General features: G+C 43.0%; 1 protein-coding gene across 2 annotated transcripts; it reads right to left on the bottom strand.

The window, feature by feature from the left end:
• Nucleotides 1–733: 733 nt before the first annotated feature.
• LOC106568900 (phospholipid phosphatase-related protein type 4) lies at nt 734–24546 on the bottom strand. 2 transcript variants are annotated; one of them, XM_014139690.2, is made up of 7 exons: nt 24042–24546; nt 16458–16643; nt 12575–12704; nt 12187–12385; nt 10619–10676; nt 8990–9163; nt 734–7328 (listed from the first exon to the last, which is right to left on the bottom strand). In XM_014139690.2, the coding sequence occupies exons 1-7, from the start codon at nt 24117–24119 to the stop codon at nt 5697–5699; spliced, it is 2457 nt and encodes an 818-aa protein (XP_013995165.2). In that variant the 5' UTR covers nt 24120–24546; the 3' UTR covers nt 734–5696. The 2 variants fall into 2 exon arrangements, with proteins under 2 accessions (XP_013995165.2, XP_013995166.2); XM_014139691.2 differs by lacking the exon at nt 24042–24546 and adding an exon at nt 22585–23143.
• Nucleotides 24547–25078: the final 532 nt, after the last annotated feature.

The raw sequence follows: 25078 nt of genomic DNA on the forward strand, positions 1-25078 counted from the left end.
CTCTCTTTCTCTCTTTCTTTCTTTCTCTCTCTCGGAGGTCCTGAGCCCTAGGACCATGCCTCAGGACTACCTGGCATGATGACTCCTTGTTGTCCCCAGTCCACCTGGCCCTGCTGCTGCTCCAGTTTCAACTGTTCTGCCTGCGGCTATGGAACCCTGACCTGTTCACTGTGATTACTATTATTTGACTATGCTGGTCATTTATGAACATTTGAACATCTTGGCCATGTTCTGTTATAATCTCCATCCGTCACAGCCAGAAGAGGACTGGCCACCCCTCATAGCCTGGTTTCCTAGCCACCATGCTTCTATACCTGCATCGCTTGCTGTTTGGGGTTTTAGGCTGGGTTTCTGTACAGCACTTTAATATATCAGCTGATGTAAGAAGGGCTATAGAAATACATTTGATTTGAATTGACATCACAATATGCCATTGTGACACAGAGACATGACATCACAGTGTGCCTCTGTGCCACAGTGAAATAGCATCACTGCGTGCCTCTGTGACACAGGGAAATGACATCACTATGAGCATACAGTATGTGACACAGATAAAGGACATCACGATCTACCTCTAACCCTACCAAAGAATTACATCAACATATGATTCTGTGACACAGGGAAATGACATATACCATTACATCACAATGTATACATGCAATACAAAGATGACATCACTATGCATCTCTGTGACACAGATGAGACAGAAAAATATATCACCATCAACAAACCCTCCAGTTTGATAATCAAACATTTATTTCAATATTTAGACATAGTCAACTCCATAGAATGGTGAAATACAGAGTGTATTTAGAATGTGAAATACAGAGTATGTCTGGTGGTATCATTATACACAATGATTGGAATTCACCCTCTAAATAGGAGCGACTTCTGACTGAGACTTCTGTTTCGTTAGCCACAAAGCTATCCACCAATCACCACATCTGTTCTGAATGTGCACAGGCCAACGTTACAGATGTATAATAAAGCCAACTGACAGTCCGACCATAGAAATAGAATGACTAGATGATAGTTCTATAAATTCAATTTCTATGCTCTTAACTCTATACAAATACATCCTCAGTCTATTAAACATCAAACATCTTCTTCTGCCAAACATGATTTATTTCTGTAGATATGCTTTCCTACCGACTCTACACTGTAACAACGTTGTCTGCATGGCAAAGTTACAAATATTGTATTTACAGTGATAGAAATAATTACGAGTTAATCAATTGGTTGATTGATTGAGTAGGTATAAATCAAGGTACCAGCCATAACTTTCAAAAGGTGTCATATACAAAAAATAAGCCTTTAGATACAGTACATATCAAAATGACCATGCAGATATGACCACAGTTTAAAGCCATCATGGAAGTATACAGGCAAGTATAAAACTTTTTCCCCTTAAGCTGTCGCCTCCAATATACCCTTCAAGACATAAAAAATATGTATAATATTTATATAATATTAATTCAGTTTCACTGAAAAGAAAAACACAAAGAAAACGTGATTATTGATGGAAATTTTTAACAATATCTTCATATAATACATCCAGTCTTACGGTCATATTATTGTGTACAGACACAAACAAACTGAATACATTCCTTATCTTGGCAATCCAAATGCAACTGACATATCATGACCACTGTAAAAATTATACTGTCGTAGATATCTCAAGTCTCATGTTACTTCATGAGTAGATAGTGTTCTATGCACATAACACTCATGTCAGGGGTCTCAAACTGGCGGCCCATGGGCCACAAACATATTTAATGTGGTCTAACCTTGATTTAACCTGATTGAAGACAAGACAAGAGAACGTGGTCCCCGGCGAAATGGCTTTGAGACCCCTGCTGTATATGTACAGTAAGCTCTTGGCACAGTTTTGTAAAGGTATCAGCGTACTATAATATACGTACTATACACGCCCTACTTACATTTATAGATTGTTGAATGGTTCTACCTTTGTAAACAACAAAATTGATATAAATCATTGATTATTTGTTATTGAACAGTTATCTTGTTCAGTGGCAGCATATCACACACATATGTATCATATGTGATAGTTACAGTGCCACTAACCAGTGGTAGTGAAAGTAATGTTATTTTTTTCACTTATGTACTTTAGATCAAGGCTGTAATAGTTTTGTGTTTTTATGTTCATTTTTATTTCTGTTCATTTTGACATTTTTATTTGAAATTCAGTTTAGTTTCAGTTCGCTTTCCGACCTGATTTGTTAGTTTTGATTTAGTTTTAGTTGTATAAAAATACTTATATTTTGTTTTGATATTATTTAGTGCTGGATTCAATCCGTATCACCAAAGTATCGCCGAAGATCCGCATTAAAATGTAAAGGTAATTTCCGATTGAGCCGACATATGCAACGTTTACAGTGAATGCAGTCTCCGCGCCCGCCGAGAACGTTGCCTTAAATTGTCAATCACGCTATATAGCGGATCTTCAGCGCTATGGATTTAATAGAGCCCTTAGTTTCAGTTTTAGTTTCAGGGACAGACAGCATGCATGGGAGGCTAGGAGCTATTTGTGTTGCATAGTTTTTTTGGGGGTGTTTTTTGGGATGTCGTCTTCTTGCAACTGGGAGGCAGTTATACATAAGGTGACTTTTAAGGTCATAGGTTAGGTTTAAATCCTTAAATAAAATGAATATAAATTATTAAGTCAATCTCAATTTTAAGAAAGGAATAGTTAAAGATATGGAATAGCAAAACATATGGCGATAGGAAACTTTCTCTTGAGTATGTTTACACCAGTCCTTTTTACATTTAGTAGTACTGTACATGTAAGAAGAATCAAATTACCTAGCCTATTTTTTTCCCTGTTAGCTAGTGATAGCTAGTGATAGTGACACTCTGATAGCGCCCACATTTTCAGAAATGCGTCTAATGTGGTATTAAAATGTCTTAAAGGCTGCATTTACACAGGTAGCCCAATTCTGATGTTTGTTTCACAAATTGGCCTTTTGACAAATCAGATCAGCTCTGAAAAATATCTGATGTGAAAAGCCTAATACGTCCACTGTGTCTGCATTGGTACCAGATTTCCTGGTTCCTCCTTGTATGTAAATTATTTGACTGCTATTCTTTCAAAATAATATTTATTTATTTTAAGACACATATTGATGACATAAGTCAATGGTGCCATCTGTCAATGATTTTAAAAGGCGAGATAACGATGATTTAAATGGTTGCACTGTTCACATCTGTCTACACTTGTGTGCCTGACTACCTCTGTGTACCTGACTACCTCCGGATGTGGGCTGAAAGATCTGATCACAATCCAATCACGATGCACAGTCAGAATGTGAACAAGATCAAGAAAGGTCGCATGTTAGAACAAGGTATAAACAGGGCTTCAGTCGTGACTCGTACATGGTACATTATAGCCCAAGGGAGACTAATGTATGATTTAATTTAATCTAACAGTACATCCAAAGTCCACAGCACAGGCTTGGCTGTCACATTGTCCAATCTGGAAAATCAACCGGATAATTAGACCAATTAGTGTGCGCATAGTAATGGATGGGAAGTGAAGCCTCTCCCGAAAGTGGTTTCCATTTTATGGCACTCATCAATAGATACATTTACTTGAAAATGAGTTGAGTGCAAAGTAAGTAGCATTCACAACTTGTACAGCAGTTATATATTTTAGTTGAAAAAAACTAACATTTTAGTGGACTGATAGCAAAAAGGTTACTTTATCAAAATGTGGCTAACAGCAAATACTTATTAGTATACTTCTTTTAAAGGCAACAAAGGACACAAAGACTCAAAGTCCTTCTTGAATTTCCCATCTTTAAGAAATGTTTTTATTCGTTTTTATAAGGCTCCTAGTAAGCAATTATCTTACATAGTTAACCCACTGCCCCTACTAATCAATTATCTTACATACTGTATCCACTGCCCTTTGTTGTCTATTAATATACAGTATTTGCTACTGTATATACCTGTGAGCTAAAACAAAAAAACATGACATACTGTTTTCCAGAAATCCCGGTTGTAAGAATCCCAGCGTCTGGAGGAAATTCACTCACGACTTCTGAAAAACCTGGGAATTTTGGGAGAGTTACTGGAATATTGGAACCCCAGTGATAATGTCTGGTGATTTCTCAAAACATTGCTCTTTTATAAATCACCTGCCAAATCAATGCATATCCTGCTAAAGTTCCAAAAACAACAACTTTGAATAAACACATCTCTGGTAAAATAGACTATCAATAATTAGCAAAAAGCAAATGAGGACATGTGAATATTGTTGGCAGCACAATCAGAGTACTATAAATATGTACAGTACATTGCAAAAAATATAAACATTTATTTTCACAATTGTCAGGGTACTATATGTATGAAAGTTGTATTATGAAAAGCACCTCTAGAGTTGCTATGCATTTACTATGCAGTTGCTATGCAGTGCAACACACTATAACAGTCACATTACACAGGGATATTTATATGCTGAGAAAGAGAACAGGTCGTCAATGGAAAAAGCCTACAAAACATCATGTCTATCAACTTTGGGTGCGTTCGTAAGTTCACTCTGGCTATCTACTCCGATTTCAGAGCACTCTCGTCTGTGTGCCAGAGCGCAGAATAACTGATGAATTTACGAACACTCAACACCCGTTGAATATGGCCAGTATCAGTAAACATTGGCAAAAAAACGTGTAATTAAATTGTTGCCAGCAGCACAGTTACAGTCACCAACGCTCTGGATAACATGAAAACAGCCTAACCAGCTCTACTAGGGTGAGTAAAATAGTCAGAGTGAGGTGTTCTCTCATGTCTGGAAGTAGCTAGCAAGCTAGCTAACTTTAGCCAGTTAGCTTGGGTGCTTGACTGCCGTTGTGAGGTCAGAACGCTCGGATCAACCCCACTCCTCGGCCAGAGCGTCCAGTGTGCGCTCTGAAAGCTCCGAGAGCGAAACACTCTAAATTTACAAACGGAAAATCTGACAACGCTCTGAATTTACGAACGCCCAGAGTGCACTCAGAGCACTCTCTGGCACTTCGGAGAGAATTTACGAACGCACCCTTAATAAACAACTTGCACCGTTTTTTGCCATCAAAGGCTCTTGCAGGGTGATAACAAATAGTATCAAATTCTAAGTTCAAACCACTACAGCCACTATATAAAAAGAGTTAGAAGTTGTGCTTCTCAAATGGATCAAAGTTAATGTAATGAAATGAGGGTTGAAAAGTGTGCGCAAAATTACCTTGTTGCGATTATCCAGCATCTCCTGCATTCTTAAAGGATTATTGTGCGTGCTATAGTTTCATTTTCTCAAAGAACACACACCAATAAAGGTAGTCTGGTCCTATCAAACCAGGTCTAACAGTAAAACAACTGCAAAAAATGAAGTATTATCAGATTATTGAGTAATGGAAAAAACCCTATGTACTGTACAGTGGCCTTCCTGGACCTGAAACACTAAGCTAGCTCTAATGAACTATGACCTTTAGAATGGCATTGGACAATTTATCCAGCCCAGCTAACACCACTGAATCCATGACGGGTTTGATAATATACAGCCGTTTATGAGCTGAATGTTCTCATTGGTCTCATTGTGGGGCCCAGACTAGATCCAGTGTAGAAGGCCACTCATGGGGGGGACAGATAGGACCACCACATGGGCAGTAAGGGGGAATGGTAAGAATAAGTGCTGACTGTGTATCTGTTCACTCCCTATACGCCAGACCCAGGGTGGGGGGCGGTGTGGGGGAGGTCCCTTTGAAATAGTTCCTGGAGTTGTCCGGACTTGGACCTCTATCCGGGAGCAGGATGATTTTGCCCTTCCTCCGCAGGGTGGACTCCCGACTGGAGGCAATGGAAAGGGTCTCGGAGGCGGCCTCGCTGCCCCCTCCACTTAGTCCCTCCACAGGGGTCACACGGATGGTGGTGATGCCCTGGTGGGGGTGGTGGTGGTGGTGATGGTAGTGTGGGTGGTGCACATGGGGATGACCCCCTTCCCCACCGCCACGCTCGCTGCCAGTGTCCGTGCCCGTCTGACTCATCCTCCCGTCGATGGAGCCGTAGCCGTCCTTGAGCGAGTCGCAGCTCTCCGAGTCGCGGTTGAGGTCGTTGAACTCAAAGGACTGGCGGATGCTGCCCCGTTGCTCCTGCGGCTTCCACCTCCAGGAGCCACTGCCGTCCGGAGGCTTGATCACAGGCTTGTTTTCCGGGTGGGCCTCTACCCTCACAATGCCCTGGCCGGGCTCCTGGTCCGTCAGGGCCTTGTAATGGATGGAGCCTGTGCAGCTGACCACGCTACCGTCCTCAGAGCTCTTGGGGCTGCCGTGCTGGAGCAGACCCTGCTGCTTGGACACGGTGATGACCTGCATGATGCGCGGCTGGTTAGTTAGGCTGTTAGTCCTGCAGAGGGCGCCCTCTTTGGCCACCTTCAGCCACTTGGAGCGCACCGAGCCTCCCCCGCCAGGGATCCCACCGCCGACATAGCTATCCTCCCTGTCCTCGTCATCCTCATCCTCCCTGGTGGAGGTGCTGCTGTTGTGCTCCTGGGTCTCCTCGGGGATGTGGACCAGCTGGGAGGAGCCTGGCCGAGACTGGATGGAGACGCGGGCCCCCGCGGCCAGGCCGCTGCTGCCCCCATTGTGGGGGAGGTGGTTGGACAGCGGCACGATGTTAGCTGCCAGCTTCATGTACTGGGCAGGGATGTGGCCCTGAGCTCGGAGCTCCGCCTCCAGGCCCATCGCGGATGGCTCAGAGCTGCACCTCAGCTCCATGGTCCTCTGGGGCGAGGAGGAGGATGTTGAATGATGGCGTCCCACCACCACCCCACTGTCCATCACCTGCAGTGAGAGCTTGCGGTTCTCGTTCTTGCTCTTCCACTGCGACAGCAGCTGCTTGGAGCGCGTGGAGTCCATGGAGGCATGGATGCTGGCGTGGCGGCGCGGGACCCGGTGCTCCTCGGGGAGCGAGCCACCGTGCGACCTGGGTAACGTGCTACTGTTAAAGGTCACCAGGCTGTCCTGTTTACACAGGGTGCTTGACGAGGTGATGCACTCCACGTCAGCACTGGCCCTCTTCAGGTTGTTCAGGGAGCTGGAGTCGCGGCAGGAGTGGACCCGGGTCAGGAGGGTCGCGGGACGGGCGGCGGTGAGGCTGTCGGTGGTGCTGATGCTGTTCAGGCTGTTCATGCTGTTGAGGCTGTTGGGCTGCAGGTGGTGCCCTGCGCTCTGGCTGACGTTGGGCACGGTGTTGCTCCTGGGGGGCTCACGGAGCGGGGGAGGCTGAGGCTGCTGTCTGGACGTGTCCCGAGTAGGCTGGAAGTTACCCACTGCATACAGACCCTGAAGGGAGGACAGACCATGACAGCATTCTTTATAGGTTGAACTACCATCCTGAACTACCTCTACCTACCTATCTATACCTAATATATCTGTATCTACCTATAACTGTCAAAAATTGTCTTAGGCGTCTCTAGACAGACATTAGTACATAATCAAGCATCATTCAGTGAACATATCTAAGACAAAAAGACATAAAAAGCCCAAGCAAGAGCAAAGAGCCATTCGTTCAACATGAGGTCGGCACAATTGTGCCAGTGGATTTGGTATGCCACTGGTCATGTGGCATGTCTTAGTCACTGAGTCAGAGATAATGCAGCAGCAAACTGTATTACTGTCGTGGTAAATTGTCAGTGGCACGATCATAGCCACATCATAGCCTCAAGCACTTCTGATTTAATATTCCTCAATGTGAGGATAGTGTGTGGGTGGGTGTAGGTGGTGTGACATGAATGTTTGTGGGATGTGCATGTCTGTTATTTATACCTGTCCATGATCCAGTACCATGAAAATCCAATATTTTACCGCATATTGCTGAAAAGGATTCGAGCAAATGCACAGTATTGTACAGTATCTTTACCAATCATAATAATGTTATGTATTTCTGATGCTGCACATTAAGCTAATTCAATGCATATTTCATTTTGGTGACATATTCATTACCATATAGCCTAACTATAGCCAACAGTATTTAAATAATGTTGAAACATTGACACCCTCATACAATAGCATGAATCATATTGCTCAAAACTAGTGCATCCTGCTCTGTTCAGCATGCCAGTAATTGGATTTCTGTAACCCCATTTACAAAAGCTCCACAGACTCAACAAACAAGCTAGCAAAACATGCCACTATTCATTACATCCATCAATATACAGACAGACAGTTGCACCTTTTCTTAGAGGCTCCACTCTTAGAAGAAATGGTACCAAAAGGGTTCTTTGGCTGTCCCCATAGGAGAACCTTTAGGTAGAACTCTTTCTATTTCCAGTTAGAACTCTTTTGGGTTCCATGTAGAACCCTCAGTGGAAAGAGCTCTACATGGAACACAAAAGGGTCCTACCTGGAAACAAAAGGCTTCTACCTGGGACCTAAAATAGTTATTCAAAGGTTTCTCCTATGCGAACAGTCGAAGAACTGTTTTAGGTTCTAGATATCACCTTATTTTTCTAAAAGGCTAGAAGGAGATGAGAGGCTACCTATATCATAGGTGTGCTCTAGCATTAGAAAGAATGGCTTCAATGAGATTAATCTTCAGATCAGTGTTCTTCAATCCTGGTCCAGGTGACCCACCGGGTATGCAGGCTTTTGTTCCATCATGATACTAACACACCTAATTCAACTAAATCAATTTGACCTGTTATTTAATTTACAAGGTGAATCAGGTGTGTTTACAACATGGACTGGAACAAAAACTTGCACCTCTTGTCGGTATCCAGGACCAGGACTAAAGAGCCTGGTGTGTCCGAAATGGCACATTATTCCCTATATAGTGCACTTCTTTTGACCAGAAAAAGTAGTGCACTTTATAGGGGATAGGGTTCTATTTCATATGCAGCCTAGATCTACAGTCGTCGAGTGTCACCAGTTAGTGTCCCTGGACCAAGTCCTAGAAGATCAGTGATCAATTAGAGATCTACTAGAGATCTACTAGAGCATCTCACCAGGTAGACGGCGATCCCTCCTCCGATGAGGAAGCCACAGTAGACGTCGATGGCGTGGTTCTTGAACTGGATGATGCGGGTCAGGCCACAGATGATGCCACCCATAATGAAGGTGAAGACCAGCAGGGGCTTCAGCAGCTTGGAGGAGTCCGTCAACGTAGCATTGAAGTACATCTGGAGGAGAGAGGAGACTCAGTGTGCCGTTACTCAGGCATCCATATTAGGAAGTCGCCAACTGACAACTGTGGAAGTTTTGTCGGACAACTCACCATACTTACATTCTAAATAGTAGGCATTTTGGGTATGCGAAAAATAAAAACATTTAAAGTATATGCATTCTTTAAATTCCAGGATGTCATACTCATTTCGGCTAATTATCTAGTAGAATTTTCTGCACACTATAGAGGAAGAGAATCATCTTTTGGCCTCCCGGGTGGCGCAGTGGTCTAAGGCACTGCATCGCAGTGCTAGCTGTGCCACCAGAGATTCTGGGTTCGAGTCCAGGCTCTGTCGCAGCCGGCTGCGATCGGGAGGCCCATGGGGCGGCGCACAATTGGCCCAGCGTTGTCCGGGTTAGGCAGGGTTTGGCCGGCAGGGATATCCTTGTCTCATGGTGCACTAGCGACTCCTGTGGCGGGCCTGGCGCAGTGCACGCTGACCAGGTCGCCAGGTGTACAGTGTTTCCTCCGACACATTGGTGCGGCTGGCTTCCGGGTTGGATGGGCATTGTGTCAAGAAGCAGTGTGGATTGGTTGGGTTGTGTTTCGGAGGACGCATGGCTCTCGACCTTCGCCTCTCCCAAGTCCGTACGGGAGTTGCACCGATGAGACAAGACAGTAGACACTAACAATTGGATACGACGAAATTGTGGAGAAAAAAGGGGGTAAAAAAAAGAAAAAAAAAAGAGAATTGTCTTTTCAGATCCACGTGCTTTTGACAACAACTGAAAATCAGAATATGGGACATGCTCTACAAAAATGAATGAATGGTCGGTAACAAGCGCGATTGCACATTAAATGACGCCTTCACAGTATAGATGTATTATGTAGTATGCTGTTATTTGTTGCATACTGCATTCGATTTTACCAAACAGTATGATCTAAATAGTATGTAGTATGATTACTGCACAGTATGCCATTTTAGTATGTAGTAGGCAAGACATATTTCGGACACAGTTTTGTCTGACAACTGACGAGTTCCTACTATGGATACCATACAGCTAATAATTCAGCTATCGTCTATACAGTTATCTATTTACCATATATCCAGTTGCATTAGGGATTCGACAAATTGTTCTTGTTTGTAGAGAGGCCTGGAATCAATACACACTAAATAGCTTTTAACTGTAAACAGAGGTAGCCCCTTGTCGAAACCTGATTTGCATTACGACTGCGTTCCAATTCAACCATTCCAAGGAAAATGTATGTTTTTGTGGACATTAATTAACAGAGACTGTTCAAACCGAAATACAATAATATGAAAAACATTTGTAGAGTAAGACACATGGTCATCATCCAGTGGATGAGGACCAGTTAGACTCGACTGCTGTGTGGCAGTAGGCTGAGGAGAAGGATGCGTATGTGTGTGCGTCTATGTGTGTGTGTGTGTGCGTGTAGCTGGATTACTTACAGAGACGTAGACAGCAGCGAAGGCGGCCAGAGTGGCATGCTGCGAGGGAAAGGACTTCCTAGAACGACAGGAGAGGGAAACAGTAATTCTTATCTTCCGCTTGAGATACGGTGAGACAGACTGAAGGGAAATCCACCGTGAAGGACGCAACCCGTGATCGATTTGCCACAGCAATGAGTTGGTTTTATTTGCCCCACAAATCACTGACCATATTTTGAGCAGTTTGAGCATAAGCATTCCGAGTTATTGTCACATCCCTAGCCTGAGCTAGCTTGCCACCGAGGAACAAAGTTAACAAACAGCTGTTAATTTACTTTATTAAAAATGACGGCCCATCAGACTTCAGCAGCAGCAGATACCTACTGTGCTATAGCCAGTTTCACACATAAATGATGTAGGCTATGGAATGACTCCCATTCATCTATGGTCCTCCTCCAGACCCACTTGCCTATTAAGGTATTCCATAGCCTACATCATTTATACAATACAAAAACAGCACCCTTAAATTACTTAAAACATATGCTAATCATAAGAAAATCAACTATGTTTAATCTGACAACTGAGGGACCTTCTAACATGGATTCCACAGGGCCTATCTCCACGCAGATGTGCACAGGCCTACTTCCCTTCCTGAGAGGCTGGACAGAACAGAAGACACACTGTACAGATTCTGCATATTGAGTAAACAGAGACTGACAGCCTTGGTAAGAGCTGAAAATGATAGCTGTGAAACGCTCAGTTGCCTGGTCTGTGTGTGGGTTCAGGCAGATCTGCCACACATTCCCTGTTTCGTAAGTGCACCGGGATGAACTGAGTGGGCTGTAGGAACAGCATCTCCGGTTCTCCTTCCCCTCTTCTTATTTCTGTACCGGCAGACCGTAGCTAGGACTGCTACATTGTACACAGTATTTATTAAGTTAAGCCAGCAACTTGGTGGAGAGTGGAGACATTCAAATAAAGAAGATTCACCCATGTTTTAAGTTATATTGTTTTTGTGCTTCTCTGAGCGATGTTCTATCAATTCCCAGGATCATTTCCTGTTTTCATGTGTATCTGAGCTACATGTGTTGCCGTTCAAGCAGGCCGATATAACATTTCAAATGGGTGATTATTTCCTTTCAGTGCCTTTAACAAACTAATGTATCTGAGACTGGGGGTGAGTCACTCCTGAGGTAGAGGCTAGTGTGGGTGTTGTTTAGCAGCGCTTAACATTGCAAATTAGCATTTCGTAACATAACTTTCCAATGTACAGTATATGAACAACAGATAGATGTACAGAAGGCATGTTGTTGGTTTACTGGCGGGAAAAGGTGTTCGCTGTAATAATGTGTGAAACTTCTGTATATACTACATTGGAGAGATATGCTAATGACCATCTGTGGCAGCCCACTATAGATGACGTTGCATGCTACTTGCAGAGAAACAATTTCAGTGCCTGTGTTTACAAACTCCAGGGTGAACTTTCTCCTAGGTTTCCCCTTCAGATCTAGGATAATGTTCCCCTCCACCAGTCCTAATCTTTAATTATGATCTAAATGGCAAACATGATCCTAGATCAGCACTCTGACCTGCCAGCGTTGATGATGGCTGGGTCTGCTCCTCCAGAACAGAAGTCCTCTGTTATGAAGGAGCTGTCGTCACAGGTCAAGTTGAGCGTGGTGTAATTGGGTTTACACACTGTCAGGAAGTATGGGGCGTGGTAGCCCGTCGACAGCTGGATGATGTCAGTGATGAGAGCCGTGAGGCACAGTCCAAATACGTGGACCCCTGGTAGAGCAATAGGGGGGGAAGAAAGTGGGAGAGCAAGGGAGATATTACTCAGCTAATCATCAAAAGACAAGACAAAACACTATGCAGAAAATGTGGGTGTTCACTACACAGCTGGGTCAGTGTTGTGAAGTTAGATACACCATTATGTTTTCAAGACGTCACGATTGAGAAAATACCAAAACTTACCAACAAACCGAACTGCACGCCGTATATACGAGTTGAAATTGCAGCCGGCCGCATTGATATTGGCCTCTGTTTTGACCCCAGTCTTTCTCCTAGATAGACAGCAATATAGGATACCTTCTCCTATCATTATCTAAGAAGAGATTTGACAGAAAGGACAGACAGAGGGAGGGTTTAATTAACATAGACCAGGGTTGGGGTCCATTCTAGTTCAGATTCTGCATGTTGAATAATTGGACCAAATAATTTATTCATAGGATTGCTCCTGAATTGACTAGAATTGATTAGGTAATGACGCCAACACTGACAGATAATGTATTCGTAATCTCAGTTATGAGTTTCCTGTGGATAGCAGCATCTGTTAGTGAAGGGGAGATGGCTAAAGTGAATGCAGGGCTGCTCCACCACCTGAGGCAGCTAAAATAACTACATGCCTGTGAGGCAGCTAAAATAATTACCTGCCTCTGAGGCAGCTACACTAACTGGCTGCCTGAGAGGCAGCTACTCCAGTCTAACACCTCCCAGGGCTCCCAGGGCCATGCTAAGGTAGAGATTGGTTACTACACAGGACCACAGCTGGGACAAACCACAGGACCAGCGTGGGAAACTCCCCACGACAGCTGGCACGTACTATCTCACCTGCGGGGTGAGAAACAAATTACCCTGTTGGGAAACACTGAACATCTGGGTTGAACCATCTAAGCAGCGGGGGGAAATATATATACTCCATGAGAACAGGTGGGAAACACCATACAATGACAGACTGTATGAGAAAGAGGAAAACATCGACATGGAGGAAACTCCAGGGGATAACTTCAATTATGTATGAACACATACAGAATGTGTGATGCTCAGATGCTTGGGAAAATGGTCACAACGGGGGACCAGCGTGTGTGTGTGTGTTTCAGGGGAAAGGGGTGTATCTGAGCTCCTTCAGCTAGGACTTGAAATCTCCCCATTCTTGCTCAATTTTGCATGCTTTCTCAAACAGCTACAACTGCATATGCATTCACACGTCAAGTCTTGAGTCGGGCTCGGAACAACTGTTGAACATCTGAGCTTGTGGTTGTTTGTGGGGGAAGGGTAGGGAGAGTGTGTGTATGTGTCCCACATCTGTTGCTAAGAGGTAATGATGTTAGGAACAGTATAGGATGAATCACAATAATTGTTTCCCAAAAATAAAATGTTGAAAAAAAGAGATCTGAATACTTTCTGAATGCACTGTACATATTTAAAAGAATATTTATATTTGTAAAAAAAATATATATGAGGGATTGGAAAGGATGCAGACAATTACTGTACAATGATTGAAGCCACAATCTATTTGCAATATTAAAGCCCCTACAAAAATTATTCAAAACAAATAATAATAATAGTGAACACATACACACAACACATTTGTGAATGTGTATGTCCGAAACACTGGAAAAGTGTGTTCCATCTCCAAATTGTAAAAGTAGTAGTAGAAAACAGAATCCTAAAGGGGTGAAATTTGTTTTGGCAGAAGAATCACCCATAAAAATGGAATTTCAACAAAGAAGACATTGGACAAAATACACATTTCAAACATAACCAATAAATGATGACACTTGAACCCCTAAAAGCCCAAGGGCAGAACACTTTTAGAAGAGTGAGATACATTCATGCTACACTGGCATGCCCTCTGAATAAATGAATATCCATTGTCAAATTGGTTAAACGTTCTATAACGGTTTACAATTGTCCATTCTAGGAGCACTTACTACAGTATAGCCTATACTGTATAATGTAAAGTGTGCGTTCAGCACAGTAAGATGGAACATGACATTAAATACATAATTGCCTGCATTTACTTTAATGATGAGAGGATCAGCGAGTGGGAACAAATTAAATAAGCAGGATTTATAGTCCATCAATAATCTCCTGCTACAGAATATTGATGTTATAGAATCTATATATATGATATATCTCAAACAAGGGGGATAATATGACGTTAATGACTCAAGGAGGGAGATAGGGAGTTGCATAAACCATCATAGCCCATATTGCTAGAGGTGGACTCATAAGCCATTACACTGAACAGATTTTTGTATGCTTTTGTATTATATGGCCGTCATGTAGTTTTTGTGTATAATACTGTATAGTGACCTATTTCTTAAAAAGAATAACAGTACAAGTCACAGCTTAGTATCTGAACCATATTCATTTGGACTGCAAAGCCAATAACATAGTCCGATAAATATAGCTAAAGTAGAAGATAAATCGACAAACTAAGTGTACATTCCTCTGTGTGTTTCCACCTTGACACCAAGTCATGCAAGCATTAAAAAACACAAGAAAACCCTTCAGTGGAAAGCTGTTTTATAAAAACCATTAATGGTTTTAGCAGGTGAATTTCAGCTATAACAATATTTGGCCTTATAATGGCTATGCTTTATAATAACAAACTGTCATTCTAAGCACCCTAAGCGCCACCTGTTAAATAAAGCATGCAGTAGGCTACTATAGAGCTTCAAAAAAAAACTTCACCACATGACCCGAGAGATTTCTGTCTCAGGTCTGTCTGTTTGTCTATCTGTCTGTCTTGATGTTCAGATAGTGGCCCTAGGTGGGCAACAGTCCAATAGAAGCTGACAGCACCAGCCAAACTGTATGGGTCTGAGAGACAAAGCATGACACTGCAAGAAGCACAACACCACAGGTTGCCTAGGTGATAACGGCCCGAAAGAGAGAAAGAGAATGTGTCGCCGAGCGAGACGCTGTCAGAGGAATTTTTGCTGAGGAGCATAGAGAGAGCGGCAGCAGAGTGATGCTAAGTATTTTATGAATATAACGCGCCAAATGAATGTTCAATTATGACAATTATTAACCAGAAGAATCTGAAGATGTTATGGAACGTGTAGGCCAACACTTTCCATAAAAGGTCCATGGGAAACTGTATCGCAGACACCTTCAGGTCTGTTGTTTTCTCATATTAGCAGTGTCTAATATAGAGAAGAGACTATAGAAAGAACACCATAGATGTTATCTTTATGGAAGAGACTATTACAAAACCAAGACCTTTAGCAAAATGATTGCACTTGAACCCCTACAAGCCCAAAGCCAGAACACTTTTGGAAGAGTGAGATATTAATATTAAAACAATGAAAACCTATTCTTCACAAGACCCTAAAGGTAAATCCACTGTAAAGGGGGAAAAAAACCTAGGGAGTGTACACTTCTGGGTGAGTGAACCCTTAGAAGTGATCCTACAGCCTAGGAGTGAATTCATCTGCATGAGTAAACACATTGTGACATACCATTGGGAGAAAACCCTTCTGACATAGTAAATCTAGGTAAATGAGCATGCAAAGATATGAAAAGGCATACCTTTTTGAAGTGAACCCCAGACAGTGTAAGTAAGCCCTTCGGATTCTCCCTGAACTCTCATTCAGCATGAATAAACCATATGTGACTACTGAAATGTGGATGAACCCTTAGGAGGGAACACACTGAGATTAAGGGCATGCTGGCCGTGAGTAAGCCCTTAGAAATGAAACATGAAGAGTGAATTTAGCTGACAATCTGAATATGGAACCCTAAGCACACACACAGTGAGTAAACCAGGACGGAGTGAGTTTTCCAGCACAGGCCCTAAACCCTAAGAAGTTATCCCCTAAGAATACATTTGGTAGAACACTGACTGTGAGTTCAGCTAACACCGCAATGAAAGTAAATTGAAGAGCACACTGATGCTCCTAGCTCGGTCCCAGATCTGATAGGACTGTCTTTCCAACTCCTATGGTCATTGTTTGGCGTGACTAGGAGTTGGTAAGACACCAAAAACATATCTGGAACCAGGCTATGATGCTACATCCTTCAGGCAACCAATAGGGAGCTAGGGTACGAGGTTTGTGGTTATACTGACCGTAGCTGTAGGTCCAGCGAAGGCCAGGCTGAAGAGCATGAGGAAAGGGATGACTTCCTCAGCGGGCTTGATGTAGGGCATGCTCAGACTGCGGTCATTGCAGCTGTAACCCAACCGCACCGGTTTGAACACGTCGGTCAGCTCCAGGAAATACAGGCTGACCACAGAGGAGGTCATGATCGGGAGCTGGGGGGAGAGAGTGGGGAGGGAGGGAGAGAGGGGGGAATGGTAGGGAAGACAGAGAGAGAGAGAGATGAGGTTGAGAGGAGGATAGAGGAAGACAGAAAGAGAAAGAGAGAGATTAAGCAGAGGAGGGCGATAGACAGATGTTTGAGAAAGAAAGGAGAGAGAGAAATGAGAGACAGAGAGGGAGGAAAAGGTTAAGAAGCTGTCATGATAACATATGGCAAGCAGCAGACAGAAAGCAAACTACTATAAGAGCCCTGTCGGACAAGCCATCCAAAATACAACCCAATATTCTTCAAAATGACATCCTTCTTGAGCACTGAGATATTAGCCTTTTAAACAGCAATGCTCTTCCAGACAGGGCCACAAAGGGGCCACTGTTCCCGTTTAGCATCTTAATTTAGCAAACTAAGAAACATAGAGAATACAATGATGATAAGGGGTTTGATATTAAACACTGTTGTGCTAAGAGTGATTGGATCCCAACAGAATTCCACAGTCTTAAGAGATTTACCGCCTAGCACTTGTTGATAACCATCTGTTACCCAAGCACAGCAACACCGTGTACCACACCGCATTGTGCATACAGAACCAAAACAACAACATGAACTGAACACGGAGAACACAAAACGAGTGGTTTATGGAAAGCACAGCGATTACATAGGGTAGATTTCCCATTAATTCTCCCTTCGTAGTTCACTCCACTTCAGAAAAACCCAAGTGCTCTGTGAGAACTGGGTTTCTACAGAAATCACACAGGCAGTTCCCATATACCTCTTGCAATGGAGATGACAAATTATTACAACAGCAACAGAATGGCATAGCACGCAGTCTGCTGAGGATGCGTAAGGACTATTGATTAAAAAAACATGGAAGCGTAACATTTCAAGGGAAAATACATTTGAAGGGAAATGTTTATCTTTTTGCAGCTGACCAAAGGCATCTATCTTCAGGGGCTGTGATGGCATTTACAGATGTAACACCAGTGAGAGCAACCATTCTCTGTTGGTGGGGGTGGACGTGTTACTGTAGTAGGAGGGACTCTTATTAATACAGGATCGGTGTCCCCCCAGTGGGACGGTTGAGCTAATGTAGGCTAATGTGATTAGCATGAGGTTGTAAGTAACAAGAAATGGACACAGAGCTATGAGGTTGGGGTTTTCTTGACCAACTAGAAGACTCATGCCCTAGTTACAGACTAAGCTACCACCAGGGCCCAGATTTAAGGTCACATAGTCATGCAAAGGTTACATAGTAAGGAAAAACTCCACTCCCCTATCGCTCATGTGAGTTTCTCCAGCTTCAAGCATTGAATGAACTCTAATTCAAGTAATTTACACTTCTTCAAAAATGAAGGATTCTAGCTTTTATATCTTAAATATTTGTTATTGCGCTCCTACATTTCTTTGCATGCCCCTACATTTTTCAACTTAGGCGCACTCATGCTCCTTATAAAAACGTTCACCGTAGAGCCCTGGCTACTATTACTAATCCAACCAAAACCACAATTTCTTCCTACGATTTATGCTCATAATAATAACCGGACATGACAATGACGCCAAAATAATCCGATACTCATCGACAGTGGATTTAGAAAGCAAAGTACCTGTTTCAGATGACGTGGTCCTGTGAAAAAGTTAAGTTAGGAGTCAGCTGTTTTATTTACAGCAAGATTATAGTGGTAGGCAGTCAACTTGATATTTCACAAAGCGGATTCTAGAAAATAAGAAAAGCCAGAATAACTTTCTAGTAAACACTTCACAGTGTCCTACAGCTGCTTTACCTTAAAGCTGCACACATAACAAGCATTATTACTATCGCAGAGGGACACGCAGATACATTTTTCGCAGTCTACCCTTTTCCTCCAGCCCTTGAAGGTCTGAAACGAACTGTCAAAAAATGTATCCTAGTTGGTAACTCTCCTACCTGGAACGGGCCATACCAACTCACTTCTACAGAGGTGACATTATCTTTCTGACATACATCACAGTATTTACACTCCTAATAATAGCATAGAAACATACGTCCATACAATCCCTAAGCCCGAAACAATACAGAGGCCGTACATTTACATACTCAACAGAGAGAAATGAAACCCCTGCTCCAAAATGTGGCACCTCCACACTACGCAATGTGAATGGGCACCCAATGCGGCACGTTTCCTCCCCCTAGGACCGGAAGCACACATCGGACATGGGGGAAACAATGTCACAATTAACATCTCTAAAGTGTTGCTGCAAGTTCACGTTTCGAGTTTCAATTGATAATTCCATTGGTAAACAGGCCATGATGATTGAAAGGGGTCTAAGTCCCCAAATCCCACTTGATGTCTGAGGATGAGTTGAGGTGACTGGGAATGCAGCAGTCTCTTGGATGGGTTCACAATATGATTCATGATACCCAGCCTCCCACTCTCCTGTTCAGACAACCACTACCAAAGTGATCTACAATAGGGAACATTCCTTAGAACATTTCTTCCTGTCAACATTCTAATGTGGTATTCAGTGAATACTTGCTTTAGCTCCTGTTATTTTTCTATCACTCTATATACAGTAATTGTTGTATGATTTCACAAAATTGCTGCATGTAAAAAAATATATATATGTGGCCTTCCGAGTGGCACAGCGATTTAAGGCACTGAATTTCAGTCCTAGAGGGGTCTCTAGAGATCCGGGTTCGATCCCGGGCTGTGTTGCGACCGGGAGACCCATGAGGAGGTGCACAATTGGCCCAGTGTCGTCCGGGTTAGGGGAGGGTTTGGCCGGCCCGGGATGTTCTTGTCCCATTGCGCTCTAGCGACTCCTTGTGGCGGGCCGGGCGCATGCACGCTGACTTCGGTCACCAGCTGTACGGTGTTTCCTCCGACACATTGGTGCGGCTGGGTTCTGGGTTAAGCGAGCAGTGTGTCAATAAGCGAGCAGTGTGTCAGTGTGGCTTGGCGGGGTTGTGTTTCGGAGGACGCATGGATCTCGATCTTTGTCTCTCCCGAGTCCATACGGGAGTTGCAGCGATGGGACAAGATTGTAACTACAAACTGGGGAGAAAAAGGGGTAAAAAAAATACAATAGAAAATGTATATACATATCTAAAGTGAGTAATTTATTACTATTAATGATAGCTAAATGCGGACCATGTAAACTAAGAACTGTGAAACGTTTCTTAAACCATCTGCTTGTGTGTGAGACGTTATTGACATGACAGTATAACCAAACAAACACAGAAGCAAGGTGAATGAAGCTGCACATTTCCTCAAACACAACAATGGCAACTTATATTAGTTCAATTACTTTGCAATGTACTAAATATTGGGGTAACGCTGCAGAATAATATGTAGCTTAACGTTAGTAATAAATAGGTAGAGTAGATGGACGCAAGGCAAGCCGCGTCGTCACAGGACCATTGAAGCAACTGAGTCCCTTCCATAACATGAACGATGATGGAGAGATATAGAGTAGGCCTATAAGCCACAGTGCCACAATTTCTACCGTATTGTTCATCACAATCCAATCCATCCACATGCATTAATTTCCGAAGCATCTTACATTTGCCTAAAAACTATGGGTATAAAGCTAATCGCAAACAAACACCTTAGGAGCTGTGCTGCCTGGTTGCCCACCATCCTGATAGCACTTTGCAACCTCATGCTCGTTTAATAAGAGCTTACCATGCAAGTCTGTTCCTGCATCTGTTCCGATTACGGCGATCCAGGTTCTGTGTAGGCTCTCTGTTCGTTATGATGCCACCAGTTAACTGACTAATTGAGCTCCATAAAGAACTTGACTAAATGATGATCTGCACGATTATCTTGCCTGTCCTTAAGCTATTGTAAAGGAACATCAATGTAAATCGGCTGAAGGAGGGGCAGTGGGTTGTTCTCCACCCAAGGGCAAATTTTAAAAATGCAGTGTCACATTGAATATTTATGTTAGAATAATGCAGTTTCCCCGGTTGAGCGACCAATGGTTTATCAGCCACATTTTTCTTTCCTTACCGTAGCTCTGAATAAATAGTCACCATACCTTTTACCAACATATTATACATCAATTGAGTTTGTGGATTCCACTTTTCATGTTTCCACTTTTCATAATGATTTTTTTTTCCTGTGGTAGCGATATAACTTTTTGTTTTTGATTGGATATTCTCTTCTATTCAATCCCATGGTAGAGCAGGCTGGGCCACCAGGGCAGTGATTTAAGTCTCATGGTATGACACTTTTATATTACAATGATCACTCATACTCTCTCTCTCTCTCTCTCTTACCCAGGGCAATCCTTCTTGTTGATGTCACACATAGACAAGAGTTAGCCTTTCTTCATATCCTGTTGAGGTTCTTTATGCTTACTCAAGCATAGTAAACACAGTCAACATCAGCTAAAGAGAAATGAACAGAGGAAGAAATAGAGGCTGGAGCAGAGAACTCTCCATGGTGCTAAAATGAGATACTGTGTACCACCATGTGGTTCTCCATTTTCATTACTCTTATTTTATTTTTTCCTCACCTTTCCACTGACTTTTTACTGATATCAGACATGTTGGGCATTTATGGGGATGGAGAAGGCAACCCAAATTTGGCCAAAACCAGCATTGCCATCCACTACAGTCACTGCTTCCAAGAATGGTATGGAATAGAATAGAATGGAATTAACTATTGAACTAACCTAACGTAGCAGGCATAAAAGACACGCATGAAACTAGATCCCCTACATCCCTCAAACTCAACTCTGGACCTCGAAGCCAGTTCCACTGCATTTTTTCATTGTCCCCCTCTAATCGGGGACTGATTTAGACCTGGGACACCAGGCGTGTGCAATTAATGATCAGGAAGAACAGAAAACCAGCTGGCCCTGGACCTCGTGGGGTAAGATTTTAATACCCCTGCCCTAAATACTGGTCTTGACCAGAAGAAAAAATAACTGTTGGGGGAGGTTCTCTTGTGCACTGTTCAATGAATCCAGTAAATGTGGAGGAGTTAAGATGGAGTGTCGCTTTGTTATCTTCCAAAAGCGGAAGTCTCGTCACAGGCTCTCTTTCCATTTCCCCTGAAAACCGGACCATCCAGTTGTTCGGGACTCGGCAGAGGCTACTATTGAACTAAAGCCAGCTCTGTTATGAGTTGGACCGTTAAAGGTCCAATACAGACGTTTTTATCTCAATATCAAATCTTTTCTGGGTAACAATTAAGTACCTTACTGCGATTGCTTTCAATCAAAATGGTCAATAAGAAACAAAAATAGCTTCTTAGTAAAGAGCAATTTATCAATCAAAAATGTTGCTAGGACTATCTGGGAGTGGTCTGAGTGGGGAGGGAAAAACTGAAAACTAGCTGTTATTGGCAGAGAGGTTTGGAACTTCCTTTCTTATAGGTCTATTATTAACATAATATAAATATTATTTACCACCAGGTGATGTCACCAGGCAGGCCAAAACTCCACCCAACCAAAACAGGCTGACATTTCAGGCGGTCTTTTTAAACAGCTCTAATTCCAACATCAGTGCTTAAAGGCACTGGGCCTTTAAGCCTGCACGGCCCACATATTCTCCAATCCAGACATTCACTGAGTAGACCAAACATTACGAAGACCTTCTTAATATGGAGTTGTGGCCAGTTAAACAGTCAGAGCCACATCCAACTCACAAGTTAGCAGGACATTTATGTTGTTCATTCTCAACTTATATCCATGTAGGACATATATTTCCAATAGTGACTAAAACCAAAGAAGTCAGTGTTGACTTCCATCTTCTTGACGGACAAAGTGAAGAGAACCTCTGCATCTCAACGACATGTTTGCATTACAACTCTCCTGCCTGTACTTTAGAAGCCCCGTGAGAAAGCTGGTTCAACTTAATATGGGGATCTAGCCCTCTCCAATGTGTACATCCACGAACCAGGCCATATAGCCTACTATAGGGGGAAAATGTGACCAAAGGAGTCCATCCTCACCTCTTCTATCACCGTCTGGTTTGGGTCTGCGTCTACCCGCTGCAAGGGCAAACTGCAGTGCATCGTCCGGTCTGCGGAGGTCACCGGTTGTCACCTGCCTCCCATCAAGGACCTGCACGCCTCCAGGACAAGTAAGCGTGCAGATAAGATCATCGCCGACGCTGCCCACACCGGACACCCCATCTCTCAAAGACTCATGACCAAAACCGCCCGCCACCTGAACAGTTTCTTCCCCCATGCCGTGGCCCTCATCAACCGGCCATCAGGCTCATAGGGATTAAGTGACTTTGCATTGGGCTGATTACTGCACCCTGTCATCAATGACCTCGAATACCAATCTGCACTCTATTGCAATGGCCCAACACTGTATACTGTATTCGCCACGGCAACATCCCTCCCTCTGCTTATACAGATATTTCCCATCTGTAAATCGTATATTCCCACTGTAATCAGCCTATAATACACTCTAGAGTTCTATGTTTTATGGTTAGTGTTCTGATATTGTATATTCTGTATGATGTCTATGTGGATTCTGATTCTGAAATCCATTATTTCAAAGACCAACCTGATGTTCTTTTCAGGTAATCATCTATAGTTAATCATCAGTTGATCTATAATGAATGGAAAACATGGCCTACATATTTGGTGGAGCGTCATTAAACCCACTGTGATGCTGTCATGGAGAACTCCCAAATTCAGCAGATGCCATTACTACCTTTCTATGGATTAGGCCTCTAATCACACGGAATGCAAATGAATGAATCAAGCCTTGGCTACATGAATATTTGACATAGGTGTAACAGGCTGTTTAAAACAGTAGGCCTGCGTAAACTAGCATGGCATATTAACATCTTAATATTCATGATTTCCAGTTTCATCATTCATCATTCATGATCCCTGCGTGGGAGAAAACAAACAAGGCTAAACATGTTTAATTCTTCGAGTCATTTTTGCATAGTCCAACTAGTTTTTATGAACATTCTCTAAATGATGTGGGTGTTGAGTTATATGAGCAATGAAGCAGATATGAAACAAGAGTGATGTGACTATTCAGATGAGAGTGAAATTATGTATTATTTATCATGTTCAACACTTCAGTTGATTGGCTACTGTATGAATATGTTATATGACACATGACAGAAAGACATGAAGATAGCTCCCACCGCCAGCTCATTAACCTTGAATAAGTAGTTTTAGGGCAGCCTCATCATTCATCCTAGCCTTCAACGACGTGACTGCCATACCAATACACAGTGCCGTGACTGCCACACATTCTGCGCGGCTACCTGTAGGCAATGTGGTGTTGTGCATAAAATATGATGATACAGCTGTATTTCGTTACATTTCCGCTGTCAGTCACCGCATATTCATTCAAAACACATTGTTTCTCTAGGCTACTCCAGAGCCAGCGGTTCAATGCGCATTGGAGCTGTCGCGGAATGGTAAAACTCACCTACCTCAACGAAATAGAAACAAGGCAGCAAGGTAACGCTGTCTTTGGTCACCTTTCCTTTTAATCTCTCTTTAGCAGACATGATGAACCTCCTGTCTCTCCTTTGAGAGGCCGGAGACAGAGAGTTGTATTTAATTCCGCCCGTAATTTTGGCAATGTAAGAGATTACGCTTCTGTAGCTGGTGGTTTCAGCTTCATCGCCAAGTGTCGCGCTTGTGTTGAATGAACGGCTCCACTGCAGCCAGTCAGTCACTCGCGCACCAAATCACTATCGAAGCAAACCGCAAAACCGAATGGTAAAATAAAAATGTTGTGCGTATTTAGATATCTAGTGGGAAAAACATGATCCAAATATTGCATTGTATTCCTTGAGAGTATTGAGTATTTCGCAGGTGACAACAACGACGTGCAACGAGAAGGAAAATGCAAAAAGATCGATGCAAGTGACGTCAGAACAAGTGTGCTAAAAACCTATTTTTCACACGGGTGGCACGCATGGGAGTACGCGCACACCCGATTGTAGACCCTCTAGTTCTGCACTCATTGTTCATTTTCATGTAAACATCCGTCATTGAACGCAAAATACATGTAATCATTGCCGAGGGGAATTGAGGCAGAATAGCATATATAGGCCACTGGTAATAGATAGATCACCTAAGCCTTTTATGTATATTTTGCTATAGTAGCCTAAGGGTCTTGAACAGAGAGATTCAGGCAGACAGACAGATAGAGAACAGACACATACAAATACCCACCTCTAACTTCATTGCTGTACAACACAAAAACATCCTCAACTTTCCTCTGTGTTTCCTTTTATGCAGAATGCTTTCCAATCCAGTCACTTTAGCTGGTTTTCGCTTGTTTGTTATTCCACACAAGATCTTTGGGTGAGAGATTCCTGACATCTTCCATTTCTTATGCCAATTTAGTGAATACTGGGGCAGTTAGCTGAACTGTGCCACCACGCATGGGATTTAAACCCTCAGCGCCAGCTTTGTTAACTCCTTCATATGGTCAGTAAATTGTAATACTTTTCTTACC

Source organism: Salmo salar, chromosome ssa14 (assembly GCF_905237065.1).
Source record: "Salmo salar chromosome ssa14, Ssal_v3.1, whole genome shotgun sequence".
In the NCBI taxonomy this organism is placed as follows: Eukaryota; Metazoa; Chordata; class Actinopteri; order Salmoniformes; family Salmonidae; genus Salmo; species Salmo salar.

Excerpts from the sequence above, each read along its gene's own strand:
- LOC106568900 (XM_014139690.2), bottom strand. The coding sequence starts at position 24,119 with ATGTCTGCTAAAGAGAGATTAAAAGGAAAGGTGACCAAAGACAGCGTT. Across the intron at positions 12,386-12,574 it reads GCGTGCAGTTCGGTTTGTTG|GGGTCCACGTATTTGGACTG; the intron begins GTAAGTTTTGGT and ends TTGCTCTACCAG. Across the intron at positions 9,164-10,618 it reads TCGCTGCTGTCTACGTCTCT|ATGTACTTCAATGCTACGTT; the intron begins GTAAGTAATCCA and ends TCTCTCCTCCAG.